Raw genomic sequence first — 18140 nt, forward strand, 5'->3', positions numbered from 1 at the left:
CTCCTGTGTATTTCTGCAGGACAACCGTTTTAGCCTCCTCTACCCTACATATGCCTTCTCTTAATCCCCCCTTCTCTCAAACTACTGACTCTTGTTTCCTCCCCTTCCCCATCCAGCGGCTTTAAACAAAAATCAGCAGTGACCGCCTTCCCTTCTTCTTCATGTGCTACGTAACTCCCTGCAGTCTGTCTCCCACACGAGTCCACAGACACCACTTCCTCCAAAGCCACCAAGAAGCTCCAAATACTCCTCAACCTCGCCTGCTGAGGCCGGGGCGTCGCGGCACCGCAGGGCACAGCTCCTCTGCTGCGGAGCTCCGGCCTCCGCCACCCCCGCCGCCGGCACACCCTCCCGGTTCTCCCATCACCTCTACGTTCCGTTGGCAGCCCTGCTCTAAGCTGCTTCGGCTCTGCTGTCCCATCTCCGGCCTCCTTCCTGCCGCCTCGTTTTCTCCCCGAGCAGGCTCTCGCGCTCCCATGACGTCAGGACTACAGAATAGGTCATATGCTCTAGAGCAGCACCCACGGCCCTCCCCGGCCCGGCTCCGGCTGCAGCATCCCTCCCTGGGCTGGACGCCCCAAAGCTCTTCTCCTCTGCTCGATGTCCGCTTCTCTCAGCTCACATGCCAGTCCTCAGAACGAAGGGACTGCTCTCTCGTCTGCCTTCTCCATACTGAATGGACCTCTTGGTTCCAAGCACAAGCACGGACGTCTGGGCAGCGAAACGCATGGCGGGAGTTACTGAGTGAGCGCACAGGTACACCACGGTGTCTGCTGGCATCCGGCGGGGGCAGAGGCGAGCGCACAATGTGGCTGAGGTGAACTTAGGGAGTCTTTACAGAGGGATGGTCGGAGTTCAAGGAAACTAGAGGTGACGCTGTACTCAGGGCCGTGGACAGACAGCACTGCTCACTGCCAGGCCTGCAGGAACAGGAAGAGCGACAGAGGAAGGAGCCACCTGCTAAAGGACCCTTAGGTGAGGAAAGCTGCCAGCCCACGGCCCAGCAGGCAGGAAACCTGAAAAACAAGCACTTGAACTCCCTTTCCTGCCCTTGGATCTCCTGCCAGTCCCTCCCCTCCCCTGAAGCCAGCAGGAAGCCAGAGGGTTTCCCATGGCTTTGGGGCCAGTCTCCCAGGACCCAGAACTGGGTGGAGAAGGGAGCACGGAGGGAGAGTGGATATACAGGGCCGTGACCTTCAGCCAGGTCATGGAACTGAAGAGCTGCGCAGCCGAAAACCAGGTCCGCAAAGGTGTCAACCACCACCACCCAAGGTGTCGAACAGCAACCACCAAGACCAAGGCCCAACAGATTCAGCCAGTAAAGATACAAGCACCTTTTAATTCAGACAGCTTCTTACTTCCATAGGCAGATTTGCCAAATGTGCCAGCTCCACGTAGTCCCTGGTGCCCACAACAGGAGGACTACGACAGGGCGTGGGGACTTCCCACGGCTGAGAAGCCTGTTCCAGACGCAGTTAAGCGGTTTTACGATCGATCTACAGCTCTACTCGGAGAGAGGCGGCACAGGAAGTTTCACACTTATCAGAGCCTGGGAGGCGACCGCTCCTGATGGCCCCCCGTGGGATGAAGTCAGTGCCTCCCATCCTCCAGGTTCCCAGAGGATCACTCAGGCTGCAGGTCAGGCCTCTGCCTGTGTGGCCCAGGGGAGTAAGCGCCAGGGCCCTAGGACAGAGCGGTTCCCCAGGGAAGTCGCCCAGGCAGCTCCACAGAGCTCAGTGGCACAAGACTGAGGAACTCCTCTAAAGCACCAGGTCTCAGATGACTCAGCCCAGCGGAGTTGGAGGACTCTTCCAACTTCCAGATTCTTGGGCGAGAACTCAGCTGTCCCAGCTTTGGTCTGGAGTGGACACCATCAGCTGCGGCCATGAACAGATGGGGGCTCTGGGCCGACTCCCATGTGCCCAGCAGCTTTCGGGGATAGGCCACACCCCCCCGGGACCCTACTTGCTTCTGCCCTGAAGTGTTATTTCCCTCTCAACTAATGGAGAGGGGAGAGGGAGATGTGCAGTCACGGGGGGACTGATGCGACCAACCACAGACCAGCCGGCCCACGGTAGAGGGGACTTCTGGCTGACCACAGGCTGGAGCTGCTTTTAAAGACCTGAGCATAAGCCAGTATGTACGCAGAGCACTTAGTATTTGCAAAGATTTGCAAAGAGAAAGATAAGGTCACGATATCCGTAAGTTCATGATGACAAAGAGAAATGAGATGTGCGAAGGTTTCCACCTTCTGTTGAACGAGTACTGGGCAGAAGGCATGGTTCGGAGGGATGGAGAGAAGCCGATCTTAACCCACAGACACCACGGCCTGGTTCTGTTGGTTAGTAAGCAGGTGAATAATCTGGCAAAAAGGTTAATAAATATGCCTCTGGCTGACAGGGAAGGAATGGGGGTCCTTTTCTTCTTATCATGAGATGTTTCTAGGAACAACAGGCAGGAAGACTTTTCCAAACAGTAAAGAATGCCGTCACGGCCGGCTGAACCCAGCAGACCCAGCAGCAGCTCTACAGCTTGGTGGGCTGCAGGGGGCTGAGGTGGGCAGGCCCGCTGGGCGGGGACAGCACCATCGGGAGGGTGTTGCTGCCCCTTTCGTGCCAGCACGTGTCCAGGATGGGGTAGAGCTTGCCCTGGAAGTCAGCCTGGAACGTGTAGAGCAGCCGCAGGTCGTCGGGGCGGTCAGCATCGAAGAACGTGAGCTCTCCGCGTTCGTAGTGCAAGTAGACGCCGATGCGGTGCGGGTGGCCGGCCACAGGCAGGGGCACCCGGGGGCAGCTGAAGGCCTCATACACGCGGCCCTCCTTCAGGCCGATGAGCCACACGCCGTTCTCCGGGGACTTGCTCAGCTTGCCCTTGCGACTGGCCGTGCCCTTGATGACCCCCAGGCGCCAGTCGCTCTTGTTGCCCACCACGACCTCCCAGTAGTGGCGGCCCCAGGAGAAGCCCCGGCTGGCCAGGACGCACGTACTGTAGTCAAAGCGCTCCGGCTGGCTGGCCCGCCGCTGGGCCAGGAGGCCGCACTGCACCACCGTGTTGCCCTTGGAGAGTTCCAGGAGGGGGTGGGCGGTGGCAGGGTCTAGCTTGAGGGACTCCGGGGCTGAGAAAGATCAAAGAAGCGTTCTCAAGCTACACAGAAGGCGGCATATGCCGCCACAAAGAAGTCTGACTGGAGGCCCCGAGCTCCGCAGGGGAGGAACCGCAACGGCCCCTCCCTGTGTCTGAGCGCACTTCGAGGAAGGCTCCAGGCACAGAACACGCAACCCTAAGCATGTCTGCTGAGCACAAGAACAATTCCGGAAGGGTGGAAGGAAGGGACTGCCGTGAAGGAGGCGCTCTGGCTGAGGAAAAGGGCTGCACCAGGGGCGCCTGAGTGGCTCAGCCCATGAAGTGTCCCACTCCTGATTTCGGCTCAGCTCATGGTCTCAGGGTCTGAGATCAAGCCCTGTGTCCGGCTCCACGCTCAGCAGGGCGTCCGTCTGCTTGGGATTCTCTCTTTCTCCCTCTACCCCTCCCCCAACTTGAGGGCTTGCCCTTTAATAAAATCTTTATTTTTTTTTAAATAATTACACAACTTGTCTTTAGCCAGTAAGAGCTGGAGCTGAGCTTGAACCCAGCATTTCTGGTGGAACCCCAAAGCCAAGCTCTCACCACTAACCCACGCAAATACCCTTCCCGGCTTCCGCGCGCCCCCTGCAGGGCAGTCCTCAGCAGAGAGAGGGACGGAGCCTCACCTGGCAGAACCTTTCGGAAGAGCCTCTTCCACACGGTCAGCTTGATGTCAGCCTGGTGGAGGCCTGGCTTAAAGGAGATGGGGCTGAAGGTGCCCTCCAGAGGCCGGGCCTGCTGGAGCTCTGCGCTGAGGGGGACAGTTCACCATGATGGAGGAGCTGCACGCCAACCCCACCCCTTCACCCTTACCCAAGTCCAACAACGCAGCTCAGCAGACAGTGCACTCGAGATGCCGGTCACTTCCTCCCCTCCCCCCACCCTGAGCGCCTGCTCCCTTCCTGGAAGGGGAAACACCACATCAGGGCAAGCGGGCCCAAGACCAGGAGTGTCACCTGGGGGCTCGCTAGAAATGCAAACTTCTCAGGTCGCATCCCAGAGCTGCTGAATCAGAAAGCGACGCCTGGAGCCCCATGATCGGATGTAATGAGCCCTCCAGGTGGTCGTGATGCACAGTAACGTTTGAGGACTACTTCCCTACCTTCCCTAAACTGGGCAACCCTAACCCTGGTCCCTAGCCACAGCTGGAGTGCACACCTGCTCCCAATCAGCTTCACTGTCCAATGTTCCTAACCCACCTGTCCTTAAGACTGAAGGACATTTGAAGAACCACGGAGACGGCACCTGGGTGGCTCAGTGGGTTAAGGCCTCTGCCTTAAGCTCAGGTCATGATCCCAAAGTCCTGGGATCGAGCCCCATGTCAGGCTCTCTGCTTGGCAAGGAGCCTGCTTCCTCCTCTCTCTCTCTGCCTGCCTCTCTGCCTACTTGTGATCTCTGTCAAATGAATAAATAAAATCTTTAAAAAAGAAAAAAAGATAGAAAAACCACAGACACTCTCACAATCAGGGCCCGAAGAAGGCCAAGAACTGCGTGGTTATGCATTTCCTGGGACTAGAACATGGGTTCAACCCCTTCCCAGGAGCCATGGTTCAGGATTTGCGGCCCCTCCTTCCGGCTCTGACGTCTCCCATTCCTTGCCCGTTCTGCCCTGCGGCACACATTTTATCCCAACCCCACACCCTACTTCACCTTTTCCCATGACCCCTCCCCACTCTGCTTGCCTGGTCAGCACCTGTCCTCTGCCCCAAGCCTGTCCACCTGTGTGTCAGCTCTGCCATTTCCCCCCACCTGCAACCCCGGTCACCTTGTCCTGTTATTTCTGTAGCTTGTGTGGACTTCTCTGGTTTTAGGTACCCACAGTGATGTAACCACAGTTCGTCATCTGCCGCCCATCGGTCTTTGAGAGCCTTAAAGGCAGGGTTCCCTGTGCTCAGGACAGAGCCATATGCGGGCAGTTGCTGCCAAGGCACCGGTACGTGGAGAGGAGCCACCAGATCCAAGCCTAGAGCTCCCTCCGAGGTTATTACCTGGAGGCCACGGAATGATACTTCTGGAAGACAAGACAGAAGGGTTAGGGCATGGGGGAAGCTCTTGGAACTGCAGGCCTCGGCATGGGAGACACTCCCTTGTCCACTCACCCGGATGAACTCGTGGTGACTCTCGTTACTGAACTGCTCCAGGACGCGCTCGGCCTGGACCAGCCGCTTCTGAGTGCCCTGGGCCTGCTCTAGCTGCATGTCCAGGGAGGCCACGAGGCCGCGGGTATGACCTTCCAACCCCTCCAGGCAGCGGGCCTTCTCCTCATCCACCAGGTGGTGCAGCTCCTGGAACTCGCGACGAATCACCCAGCTGAAGATGTCCGATTCATTCTGCGACAAAGAGGAGCTGGTCAAAGCTGGAGCCTCCGCCAGAACTGCCGGCTATGGCTGGCATCGGCGTCCCTAGGCCAGGGCAGCTGAGGCCTTCCTGGGCCTCCAGCTGCAGCTGCTTCTCGGAGTGGAGCCGCAGGGCTCACTCCTGCCCTGCGTTCGCACTGTGCCTGGGCCTCCCATGTGTGGCCGGGGGAGGGCAACAGAGGCGGGGAGTGGGGGAGGACTGGTGTGGGCTCCCCTTTCAAACATACTGGCTCTGCTCACATCTACCCTAACTACTGCACGTGCAAAGCAGTTCAGCTTCAGTACAGGATCCACAACTGAGAAAAGTCTGTGAGGCTCTGGGACAGCAGACTTTAGACAGCCGGATTCCGTGTGAGACCCTGAGTCCAGCCTCCACTGGGCCACCTCTGAGGTGGGGTGGTTAACCAAGAAGACTTAGGGGACAATGGCCTTCTGCTCCTGTTTCACAACTGCCAGAAGAGCTGGGGCTCCACACGCCCCTGGACTGTGTGGATGGAACTTTCTGGAATGTGTCCTGCATAGCTGGCCACCACCCGCCAATCTGCGCTTACGCCCAGGCGGGAAGAAGAATGTTGTTTGTGAGACTCGTGCTGCACAAGTGACCTTGGGAGCCTGATTAGTGGACATTAGCTGGCTGTCGGGTCAGAAGTGGCCCTTCTGGTCTGGACACAAGAGCTGTAAATCCTGCCTACGTCCCCGCCAGCACCAGGCTGGGCTGGCGCCCTGGACGGAATCTGGGAGAAGCGGCAAGCGCACCCAGCGCGCAGAGACATGTGCACACAGGAATGCAGCTCGCTCCAAACCGCACGTTGGTGAACAAACGTTTAACTTCAGTTGCCCTATAAATACAGCCCTTACGAGCTCGCTTCGGCAGCACATATACTAAAATTGGAACGATACAGAGAAGATTAGCATGGCCCCTGCGCAAGGATGACACGTAAATACAGCCCTTACGGGTATGGTCAGCTGGAAGTCTCACCCGCCCGCGGCAGGATGCTCGGCCCAGGCTGCTCTACCAGGACTCCAGCCTGGCTATCTCCATGGGCCTCCCCAGCAAATGAGGCTGGATGATTTAAGCGCCCAGGTGTAACGCTGTCTGATTCTCCTTTACGATGACTATGCCCTCATCAATGTGCAATTTCCCTTTTCTTTCTGTTTCTACTAGATTTTTATACTCCCAGTAAAGTGCCTTTTCTCTTTCAAAACTGAGAGCATAGCGCTGTGAATCTTCTTCAGAACACTTCCCAGCCCCAGTGTGCCTGTCACCCGGGAAAAGCAGAAAACCACCAAGCCACTCCACACCTCTGCTCCGAGGTACTGGGCAGGCACCACACACACCATCAAGGTCAGACAGACACTGAGGGCACGAGAGTCATGCCCACACTTCGAGCTGTTTACCTCTAGGACGTAGGTTCTTGTTATCTCATTCCCAAGGACACGAGGGACACGGCCAACTTGGACAGAGTCCTAACAACTGAGCTCATTCCCCTGAGGGCACTTGCCCTTTTCCCCACTCTGCCCTGGAAGGCTCTGAACCCCGGCTTTGCAGGAAAGCATGGACTTCTGGGAAGATCGAAGAGAACTGAGCTCCGCAGGAGAGGGAAGGCGGCCAGCCCCCCGGGAAGGGTGCGGGGAAAGGCACTCACGACAATGCGGGTCCGGTTGTTGCCCAGCTTGGCAATATGCTCGTCCACCTTCTTCTGCTCCTGCTTCAGGTCGGAGATGAGAGCCGCCAGCTCCTCCTGCAGGCGACACACCGTGGCCTGGTGAGCAGCGCCCCCCTTCAGCTTCTCAGCTCTTTGGGGCGAGCCCCGGCTTCACCCTTCCAGGGAGCATCCCAGTGGCCGTAGGCACTCCCAGTGGAACCAGGGAAAGAGCAACCCGAGCACTCTTGACTCCAAAACAAGTTAGGATTATTCAAGAATGTTCTACACTGAGGGCAGGGATTACCCAGACAGAAAAGGATCTCCAGATCATCCCTCCTCAGGACACGGCGATGGCTGCTCAACACCGTCCACCTAGAAGGCACCACACAGCATCCAAAAGGGGCGATGACCCGCCTGAAGCCGACGCTCCCTGAATGCTATGCTGGCCAGCAACCCAACTCCTGGTCCCCCGGAGATCAACAGTCAATAGGCATGTGATCAAGATAACACCAAAAGTTGGCCCCAAGGGAGGCAAGTCATGCATATGGTTGCCCAGCTTGTACCTGGGGATTCCCCACGCCCTATAATGACCTGAACTCTTCCTTGGAAGACTTGGGCCCCGCCTGGATTTGGGGCCTCCCCCGGCTGAAGTAAACTCACTTCTCCTGGGCTTCCCTGGCGTCAAATCTAAGAGTCTTAAGGGTTCGACCAGGACCACCCAGACCCCCATTCAGCTGCACTACTTAAAGGGAACCCTGCTGGTCTGTGCCCATGGAACGTACACGGTCTCTGGCTTAGATAGTTCCAAGCAGAAATCAGCAGCAAGAGGGGCACCTGGCTGGCTGAGTTGGAAGAACATGTGACTCTTGATCTCTTGGTTGTGAGTCCAAGCCCCACACTGGGTGCAGACATTTTTTAAAAATAAATAGAAAGAAAGAAAGAGAGAGGGGGGAGGGAGAGAGGGAGGAAGGGGGAGGGAGAGAGGGAGGAAGGGGGAGGGAGAGAGGGAGGAAGGGGGAGGGAGGGATGGACGGACAAACCAGCTACAAAATCCTTTCAGGAAAAGACCTGAATAAAGAATAAAGCCAGGGGACACCTGAGAGGCTCAGTGGGTTGAGTCTCTGCCTTCGGCTCAGGTCATGATCTCAGGGTCCTGGGATCGAGCCCCACATCGGGCTCCCTGCTCAGTGAGGAGCCTGCTTCCTCCTCTCCCTCTGCCGCTCCCCCTGCTTGTGGGCTCCTGCTCTCTGTCAAATACATAAATAAAATCTTTAAAAAAGAAGAAGAACGCCAGTGTAGGGTAAATGGACCCAGGGTCTTGCTCTGGATAATGAGGCATCAGATCTCACAGCAGCCCGGGGACAGAATTCCAGTGGTAATTCTCCTGAGGCACAGAGAGATGAGATTAGTTCTTTTTGTCTTTGCCCATCAAACTGGGTCACCAGGAGAAGAAACAGAATCATACAAATAAACCACCTCAAGATCTCAGTCAACAGGAGGAAAACAGGAACGTAGGAAAGGAATCCAGTACAGAACACACTTTTGTTGCATCACAAGATCACAAACACCCACATCTAAAACCAGGACCCAAGCAGCCCCAGGCTCCAGGCCAGAAATGATGAAGCTCCTGTGTGTTTCGCTCCTCCCGGGGCTAGTAAGACACGGGCTCGGGGTCACTGCACTGCAATTTGGCTTCCACCTCTCACACTCCTCTAAAACTACTCTTGCCAAGATAAGCAATCATTCCTGCTAAATCTAACAGACTCTTTCCAGTCCTCAGCAGGCATTTCACACAAGTGATCTTGTTCTCATTAAATGCTCTGCTCTGATTTCCAGGAAGCTAGAGTCAGCCATGTTCCTACTCTCTGTTGATTCTTTCTGCCCCTTTTGGGGTGCTCTCCTTACCTGAATCTTTTTAAGATTTTATTTATTTATTTGATAGATCACAAGTAGGCAGAGAGGCAGGCTGAGAGAGAGGAGGAAGTAGGCTCCCCATGGAGCTCCCCAGGCTGTGAGCTCCCCCAGGGTGGGCCAAACCTCTTGCCCACCATCATACCACGGGCTCTAGCACAACACTGAGCACACGTTAGATGCCACGTAAACCTCTATGGGCAACAGGGGCTGCTGGATGGCTGCACTGGCCTGTGCGTGTTTCATACTTGTCTTCCAGGACTGGAGAAGCAAACAAAGGCTCCCCCGGGCGCTCAGCCAGGAACCCCTGGAACTCTGCCTTCAGATCTCCAGGCTCTTTCGTTCTTCTGCCCCATCGCCTGTATGCTGTCATTCCCGACCTTTACTCTCCCGCCCTCCCACCGCGCAGATGCCCTCCAGCAGCTCACTTCCAAGACTCCTTCCTGCCCTCCTTTGATCTGCTGGCAACGGAAAGAAAACTAGCCACCGTTTGAGTCCACACTCTGCCACTGACAAGCTGTAGGACCTTACCTTCTCCGAGCCGCTTTCCTCATTTGTAACATACAATGATACCTCCACCCCCTTCATAAATCTTAAATCAACGTATTTACCTAAGACGGTATCATCATCATCATTCATCTTAAATGATGACCTGCTAGATCTGAGGCGAAAGTCCACAAGGACAGGATCCACTCTATCTTCAAATATGCTTTAAGATTTTGCTACCTGCTAGGCATGGTGCTAGACATGAAAATACCTGAGGAGGGGCGCCTGAGTGGCTCAGTCAGTTAGGCAGCTGCCTTCCGCTCAGATCATGACCCCAGGGTCCTGGGTTCAAGCCCCATACTGGGCTCCCTGCTCGGCAGGAAGCCTGCTTCTCCCTCTCCCACTCCTCCTGCTTGTGCTTCCCCTCTCGCTGTGTCTCTGTCAAATAAATAAATAAAATCTTTTTTTAAAAAAAGAAAAAAGGGGCGCCTGAGTGGCTCAGTGGGTTAAAGCCTCTGCCTTCAGCTCCGCCATGGTCCCAGGGTCCTGGGATCGAGCCCCGCATCAGGCTCTCCGCTCAGTGGGGAGCCTCCTTCCTCCTCTCTCTCTCTCTCTGCCTGCCTCTCTGCCTACTTGGGATCTCTGTCAAATAAATTTTTTAAAATCTTAAAAAAAAAAAAAAGGAAGAAAGAAAAAGAAAAAACCTGAGGAAACAAAACAAAGCACTTGTCCTCATGTGTCTTCTGGGGAGCACTCAAAATATGCATGAGATCTACCAGGAAAAACCGAGCAAGGGAAGGGGCTAGCACTTGACAGGGGACTCTCATGCAGGCCAGGAGTCCCCAGCACCTGGAGGCTGGAGCAGCTGCTCTGAACACGATGGAGGATGGATGCTCTATGAGTTCTGCTCCAGCAGAGGGCTGGAGGGAACTGGCATCTTGGCCCGGGACCTTTCTGTGCCAGGCAATGGTTCCAGAGAGGGCAGGAGCTGGACTCAGTGTGTCCCTGGACCGCCAGCACCTGCCGCCCTGCCCCGCTCCCAGCAGCCTCACCACCCACCTTCATGCGGCTGTAGACTGTGGAGACAGGTGTGACACGGTGATGCTGGTGGGAGCCCAGCAGGCCACAGAGGCCACAGATGAGCTCCTGGTCCCTCTCACAGAAGAGGCTGAGCGGGTTCCGGTGGTGTTCACAGACCCTGGGCTCTGGGTCCCCAGGGAACTGTAAGGCTTCAATCACCCGAGCCAGGGACACGTTGGGCGGGGGGCTGCTGCTATCCACCTCCTGTCGGCACACCGGGCAGCGGAGCTCTGAGTCCAGGTGGCGGGACAGGGACACCAGGCAGTCCTTGCAGTAGGAGTGGCCACACTGCAGCATCATGGGCTCCTTGAAGACCTCCAGGCAGATGGGGCACTGAAGGCGGTCCTCCAGCTCGGGCACACTCACCTGTCCCGCCATCCACCGTACCCGGCTAGAAGAGAGGGCAGTTTTCTCAGCCTGCTCCCTCCACCCCCTGGGGCCCCATCTCCGGGCAAGTTCCACTGGAAATTCGACTGCCACAGGCGCTCCAGTCCTGGATTCCAAACCCCTATGACTGGGTCTGTTTTCTGTCTCTAAAGCAAAGAGCTTAATTAGGGGAAACTCACTTGGAAATACAGGATTCTACATTTTTCACCCAGATTTGGAAGTAAACACAAAAAGGGCTGTCTTCAAGGTCATCTGGAGTGACACCAACAACATGCCCTCCAGCTACACAGACCCAGAAATGGACAGCAAAAACAAGCCAAGCTCCTTCCCACATTCTAGATCAGTTCTCAAACTGGAGAGCAGCTGTTGGAAGCGCAGTTAAAAGAGACTCCTGAGTCGCCCCTTCACATACTTCCAGGGAGCCCCTGAAATCTGCATTTATAGCAAACACGCCCCAGGTCATTCTAAAGCAGAGACTGCGGTCTTAGTCACGCTGTTCTGGAGAACCCGAGACCCCGCGAAAGCTGACTGGCACTGAGGGTAGAGAAGCGTCAAGGCAGAAGCCGGCGGCAGACCTAGGGAGACCCCCACAAGGCACTACCTGCTTCTCAGAATCCGTGGAGAAGTCCCCCAGATCTGCCCGGTTTGTTTCTTCTGGTGCGGATGGGGCAGAGGCACTAAGAGTTGTAGGAACTGGAGCTGAACACCTGCTCCACCCTGAGTCTCTGCTCCTTTCCTCCCCCTCTTTCCCAGCAACACCCCTGCGTCCTCAAGGTCACTCAGAATCAGGTGGACGCCGGGCCACATCACGGGACTTGGGAAGCAGCCTCCTTTTGGCCAGCAACACTGATAATTCCAACATGTAGGTGCTCACCTTGGCCACGGTTTGAGGAAGGGGGGAGACTGAGTGGGCCCCCAGCCATACCTTACAGACCCCAAACAGGAGTGGACCCATGCTTTGGCACGATTCTTTCTGAATCTATTTTTGAGGGTATTTTTATATACTTTTTTGAGACAGAAGCTCTATAAAGGGCGTAAATCTTAACCACATGCTTGATGTACACATTACAATGTATACTCACCCTCAACATCAACATACAAATGCTTCCAGCACCCACAAGGCACTTTATGTGCTCCCCAGTCAGAACCCAGGATAGCTACTAACCTGATTCTTATCCTCACAGATTAGCATAGCCTCGTTTTGAATTTCAAATAAACAGAATTACCCAGTATGTGCTTCCTTTACTCAATTCCTTGCTCAATATTACTGAATTACCAACTTTTTGTATAAAATCTTTCAAAGATTTAGAAATTTGATGACATTTCTTTAAAAAAAAAATCAGTAAATATTATAGCCTTAAAATACTATGCAAAGCGTGGGACTGTGGTAAAAATTACTGATTGGGGAAAAAGGTGGGAATGAGTCTCTCAGAGCATTAAGAAACAAGAGCTCTGGGATGCCTCAGTGGTTCACTCAATTAAAGCCCCTGCCTTTGGCTAAGGTCATGATCCCAGAGTCCTGGGATCAAGTCCCACATAGGACTCCTTTACGAGCAGAGAACCAGCTTCTCCCTCTGCCTGCTGTTCCCCCTGCCTGAATATTCTCTCTCTCTGACAAATAAACAAACAAGTAAATAAATAAAATCTTAAGAAAAAAAAAAAGAAAAAGAAACAAGAGCCATAAGGGTGCCTACGTGGCTCATTCGGTTAAGCCTCTCTTAGTTTTTAGTTACATCAAGATCTCACGGGTCCTGGGATCAAGCGTATGTGTGTTGGGCTCACATTCAGCAGGGAGTCTGCCTGGGGCTTCTCCCCCTCTGCCCCTCCCCACACTTGTATGCATTCTCTCTAAAAATAAATCAATCTTGTATTTTTTTTTAAGATTTTATTTGTCAGAGAAAGTGTGCACAAGCAAGGGGACTGGCAGACAGGGGGAGAAGCAGGCTCCCCGCTGAGCAAGGAGCCCAGTGCAGGACACAGTCTCTGGACCCTGGGATCATGACCTGATGAAGGAAGACACTTAACCGACAGCCACCCAAACATTTCAATAAATCAATCTTTAAAAAGAAAGTGGGGCGCCTGGGTGGCTCAGTAGTTGGAGCCTCTGCCTTTGGCTCGGGTCGTGGTCTCGGGGTCTTGGGATTGAGCCCTGCATCTGGCTCTCTGCTCAGCAGGGAGCCTGCTTCCCCCATCTGCCTGCTTCTATCCCTACTTGTGATCTCTGCCAGATGAATGAATAAAATCTTTAAAAAAAAAAAAAAAAGAAAGAAAGAGGAGTACATGGGTGGCTCAATTGTCTTTAAGCATCTTCAGCTCAGGTCATGATCACAGGGACTTGGGATTGAGCCCCATGTCGCACCCAGGAGTGGGGGCCTACTTATTCCTTTACATATGCCCCTCTGCCCATATCATGTGCACACAAGGTCTCTTTTTCTCTCTTAAATGAATAAAATATAAAATATAAAAAAAACCAGTTTGGATGAATAAAAAGGAAGGAAGGAAGAAGAGCTCTAGACCTGCAGGAACAACCGCCATAGGCCTAAGCATTCCTGTCTGCCCGCGGACGCAATCTCTAGTCCATGACAAGCAAGTCCAAGGTCCGGCACAGGCATGCAGAAAGCTAATTTATTAATTTAAAAGATATTTATTGAGCACCTATTATGTACCAAGCACCAACCTGAGCACTAGGGAGACGTCAGAGAACAAGACCAAAGAGGTTTCTGTCCTTTCAGAATCTGTAATATTACGGTAGTAAGAGTGGAACAGGATCACAAATAAGACAACATCACAGTATCAGATGCTAGGCCGAAGTAAACGGTGCAGTGAACAAAAAGGGTAGGAGGTGACGGGTTGAGAGACACTTAGAAAGGGGCAGGGCAGTGTCTTTGAGGATGGAGGGCTGAGCTGAGGCCTGAAGGATTCAAAGATGCCAGCTACTGAGAAGACGACAAGAGGGCAGACCAGGCAAGGGGCAGTAAATGTAAAGCCTCCAAGGCTAGAAAGAGTTCAGTATGTATAAGCTCCCCTAGAGAGGAGACCTGAGGAGCGGGACCACAGTGAGAGGGAATGCCAGGAGAGGGGGTCAGTGGGGTGGCCAAAGACGGCCCCATAGAGGAGGGCGAAGGTTTCAATTTAATTTCAAGGGCAGGGGCACCTGGGCAGCTCAGTCAGTTAACTGACTCTCCATCTCAGCTCAGGCCTTGATCTCAGGGTCATGAATTTGAGCCCTGCGTTGAGGCCCAGCGTGAAGCCTACTTAAATTAAAATAATAATAATAATAATAGTAATCATAAATATCAAGGGCAGTGGGAGCCACTGGAGGACTTTAAAGCAAGGAAATATCATCTGACGTGTATTTTTATTTTATTTTATTTTTTTTATTTTAAAGATTTTTATTTATTTATTTGACAGAGAGAGATCACAAGTAGGCAGAGAGGCAGGCAGAGAGAGAGAGGAGGAAGCAGGCTCCCCAGTGAGCAGAGAGCCCGATATGAGACTCAATCCCAGGACCCTGAGATCATGACCTGAGCCGAAGGCAGCGGCCTAACCCACTGAGCCACCCAGGCGTGTATTTTTAAACCAGCACTCTGGCCACTGCATAGATACACAGTAGCTTTAGCACCTGGGTGGGTAGATAGTGAAGCCTGATACATAAAATTTTGATCAAGGTGAAACAGTGGGTTGGAAAATCTAGAGTCAGACACCTGAGGACATCCAGGTGGGGCAACTGACTTCAGCCCTGGTCTGAAGACCTCAGCAAGCAGAATCACCTGGCGTGCTTGTGAAAACACAAGCTTCTGACTTCTGGCCCGATTTCCTGATTCAGGAGCACAGGGGTGGGCTCAAGAATTTGCATTTGTAACAAGTTTCCCGACAACCCTGGTGCTGACAACTACACTTTAAGAACCACTGAAAAAGGCAACTGGGCACAGGAGCCCTGTGCTCTGGTGCTCGGGGGAGGCTCTAGGCTGGGCCGGTATATTCTACCTGTTTAAGTACATCCCATACTTAAACTTGTGGGAATGGCTAGGATCTCTCTGGGGTTAAGAACAAAGAAGGGCAAGCTTCCGAGAACAGAGCCTGGAGGTAGCTACTGTGTAGAGAGATCAGGAAGAAGAGCGTGATTGAAAAGATACAGCTGGTAAGGTAAGAGATACAGTCACCAGAAAGCAGGTGCATATGACTCCCTACTAGCAGGGAACTGGATGGCTCAGCTGGTAAAGGGCCCAACTTCTGATTTCAGCTCAGGTCATAGTCTCCGGGTCCTGAGACCTGCACTGGGTTCCGTGCTCAGTGGAGAGTGGCCGGAGGATTCTCACTCTCCCTCTGCACCTCCCCATCTTTTTCTAAAAATAAAGAAATGTTTTTTAAATTTTAAAAAAAACAGCAGAGACCTTTCCTGGGCGAGAGTCAGGAAGGCATGAAGAGTCGTCAAGAGGATTCAGAGCATGAGAAGAGACAGCACGCTGCTGCTAACTGACCTGTAGGGAGCCCAGGGGCAAGGGCAGGAGAACCGGCCTCTAGGAGCTAAATGTGACCCCGGGCTGATAACCGCCAAGGATGTGGGGACCTCAAGTGTAGAGCTCTAAATCTGGATTTATTAACATGGATGGGCTTCAAGTTCTTCCCGCAGAACCCCTATTAAGGCTGAGGTCTTGATTTGAGTCCAGTGAGACTCTTGTCAGATTTCTCACCTACAGAACTGGTGATAAATAGGTAAGATCATAAATACCTATCGCTCTAAACAGCTAGCTTTCTGGTAATTGATTGTGACGATGACAGAAAACTAATACAGAAAAGAAAAAAAGCGTTTAAGGAGAGATCAGGGTCATCAAACGCTGACAAGAGTCCAGCAATCTGTGGATAAAGAGGCGTCTTACCCATGATGGCATTCGGTGCAGTGCTAGTGACATAGCGTTGGGACAAGCGGTACTGAAGTGGGTTAAAGAGAAAAATGAATGATGGACATACAATGCTTGAGAAAGTCTTCAAAGCAACTCTTGTGAAGCGTTTTCCGTGAAGAGCAGGAAACGGGGCCACCTTTGAGACGTAGGATAAAGGAGGCTTATTTAAGGAGGAACATTTTAGGACACATCTAAGCTGAAGAAACAACCCAGTAGTCAAGGCAAGACTGGAGCAGGAGAGATAGGCGACCTCTCAATCCTGGAGCAGGCCAGCGAAGAAGGACCCCAGGGAACAAGCTGGAGGGGGCGGGGCCATTCTTGCTTTGCACCCCCATGAATAAGGAAAGGGTTAAGGTAGGCAGGGAGACATAGGGGGTCCCCGGCAAACTCTTCCTGGCAGGCAGAAGCGCTGAGCCAGAGTGAACAAGAGAGAAGAAAACAGACCACCCGGCCCTAAATGTTAGGGAGTATTTTTCTTCGGCAGCTACAGGGTAACCCTAGAAAACGACCAAACCTCAAACAATTAAGTCATTGAGGGTGTTATCAAGAGTCCACGCTCAGGGGCACCTGGGTGGCTCAGTGGGTTAAAGCCTCTGCCTTTGGCTCAGGTCATGATCCCAGGGTCCTGGGATCGAGGAGCCCCGCGTCAGGCTCTCTGCTCTGCGGGGAACCTGCTTCCCCTTCCCCCTCTGCCTCCCTCTCTGCCTACTTGTGATCTCTCCGTCAGATAAATAAATAAAATCTAAAAACAAAGAAATAAATAAACTTTCACTTCAGGGGCGCATGGCTGGCTCAGTTAAGCGTCTACCTTTCGGCTCAGGTCATGATCTCAGGGTCCTGGGATCGAGCCCCGCATCGGGCTCTCTGCTCACTGGGAGCCTGCTTCCTCCTCTCTCTCTGCCTGCTGCTCTGCCTGCTTGTGATCTCTGTCAAATAAATAAATAAAACCTTTAAAAAACAAAAACAATAATAAAGAAATAAATAGACTCTAAGTAAGTAGAGTCTTTTAGAAGCTAAATCGGGAAAAAACACACTTGCGCTTCACTTCAACCCTCTTGGATCCACGAGATTCCTTCTTCCCCTGGGTGAGACAAGAACCCCGCAATCCCCTAACACTCAGGGAACAAGTCCGGATTTTGTGGACTTAAACGACGGGACACGAGAGGGATGTCACCTTGTCTTCTCAGGAACTGGGCATTTCGACGTTATTTATTTATTTAGGATTGTACTCATTTACTTGCCCGAGAGGGACACAGCGAGAGCGGGAACACAAGCAGGGCGAGTGCGAGAGGCAGAAGCCGGCTTCCTGCCCGGCAAGCAGCAGGATGCGGACCCCGGGATCACGACCTGAGCCCCCCCAGGCGCCCCGGCTTTTGGACTTTAAAGACCTGTCTGCGCCTAGATGCCTCCGGTACAAAGAGGGAGAGACGAAAAGCGGAAAAGGGGGGAAAGAACCCTCTTCTGTGGGGCTGACGGCTTCCGGCAGCAGACCGTCTCTGGAAGCCTGTCCTCCCCAGCGTGCTCCCGTCAGGAGCCCTGGAAGCCCCTGTCCCCGGTGCCCCCCCATCCCCCACCAGGCGCCCCAGGTGGCCCATGTCCCGCGCCACCCCACAGGTCCCGGCCAGGGGCTCCCCCTCGCGCAGCTTTCCCGGTGGCGCGCCCCTTCACGCTCTCCCGCCCCCGTCACGCGCCTTGTCACCCTACGCCTCCCAGCCCCGCGCCCCTTCTCATTCCCTGCATCCCCCCACCTGAACCCCATCTTGCCCCAGGCCAACCCTTCCTGCTCCCCATCGCGCCTCAGGCCGTCCCCTCCACCTACCTCCTCACAAAACGAGCGTCTCCAGCCAGGCGCCCAGCACGCCCCGCCACAAGGCGCATCACGCTGCGCGCGTCGCCGCAGTGTCTCCCATCATGCTTCGCGCCCCCCCACACGCTCGCTGCGTCCCGATCACGTGCCCCGCCAAGGCTGCGCTTCCCCACCACGTGCCCGACACACACACACACCGCCCAAGCGGAAGTCTTCATCGTGTGCGCCATCAGCTCACTGCGCCCCCCCCACATGCTCCATCTCACACAGCACGTCCCCGTGCTGTGCCCCATCACGGCCTGCGTGATCCTCTCACAAGCTCTTTCACGCTCCCCGCCTTCCCACTACATGCCCATCAAGCTCTGCGCTTCCGGGTCACGTGCCCCATCACCGAGCGTCCTGTCGTACGTCTGGTCACGTGCCCCATCATGTGCGCGGA

The 18140-nt window shown here is 54.1% G+C and overlaps 1 protein-coding gene across 1 annotated transcript; it reads right to left on the reverse strand.

The window, feature by feature from the left end:
* Window positions 1-1310: 1310 nt before the first annotated feature.
* TRIM50 (tripartite motif containing 50) lies at window positions 1311-12626 on the reverse strand. The gene is made up of 7 exons (XM_082712600.1): window positions 11592-12626; window positions 10583-10994; window positions 7127-7222; window positions 5223-5453; window positions 5112-5134; window positions 3750-3874; window positions 1311-3115 (listed from the first exon to the last, which is right to left on the reverse strand). The coding sequence occupies exons 1-7, from the start codon at window positions 11795-11797 to the stop codon at window positions 2526-2528; spliced, it is 1683 nt and encodes a 560-aa protein (XP_082568726.1). The 5' UTR covers window positions 11798-12626; the 3' UTR covers window positions 1311-2525.
* Window positions 12627-18140: the final 5514 nt, after the last annotated feature.

This window comes from Mustela nivalis (assembly GCF_964662115.1).
Source record: "Mustela nivalis genome assembly, chromosome: 19".
NCBI lineage: Eukaryota > Metazoa > Chordata > Mammalia > Carnivora > Mustelidae > Mustela > Mustela nivalis.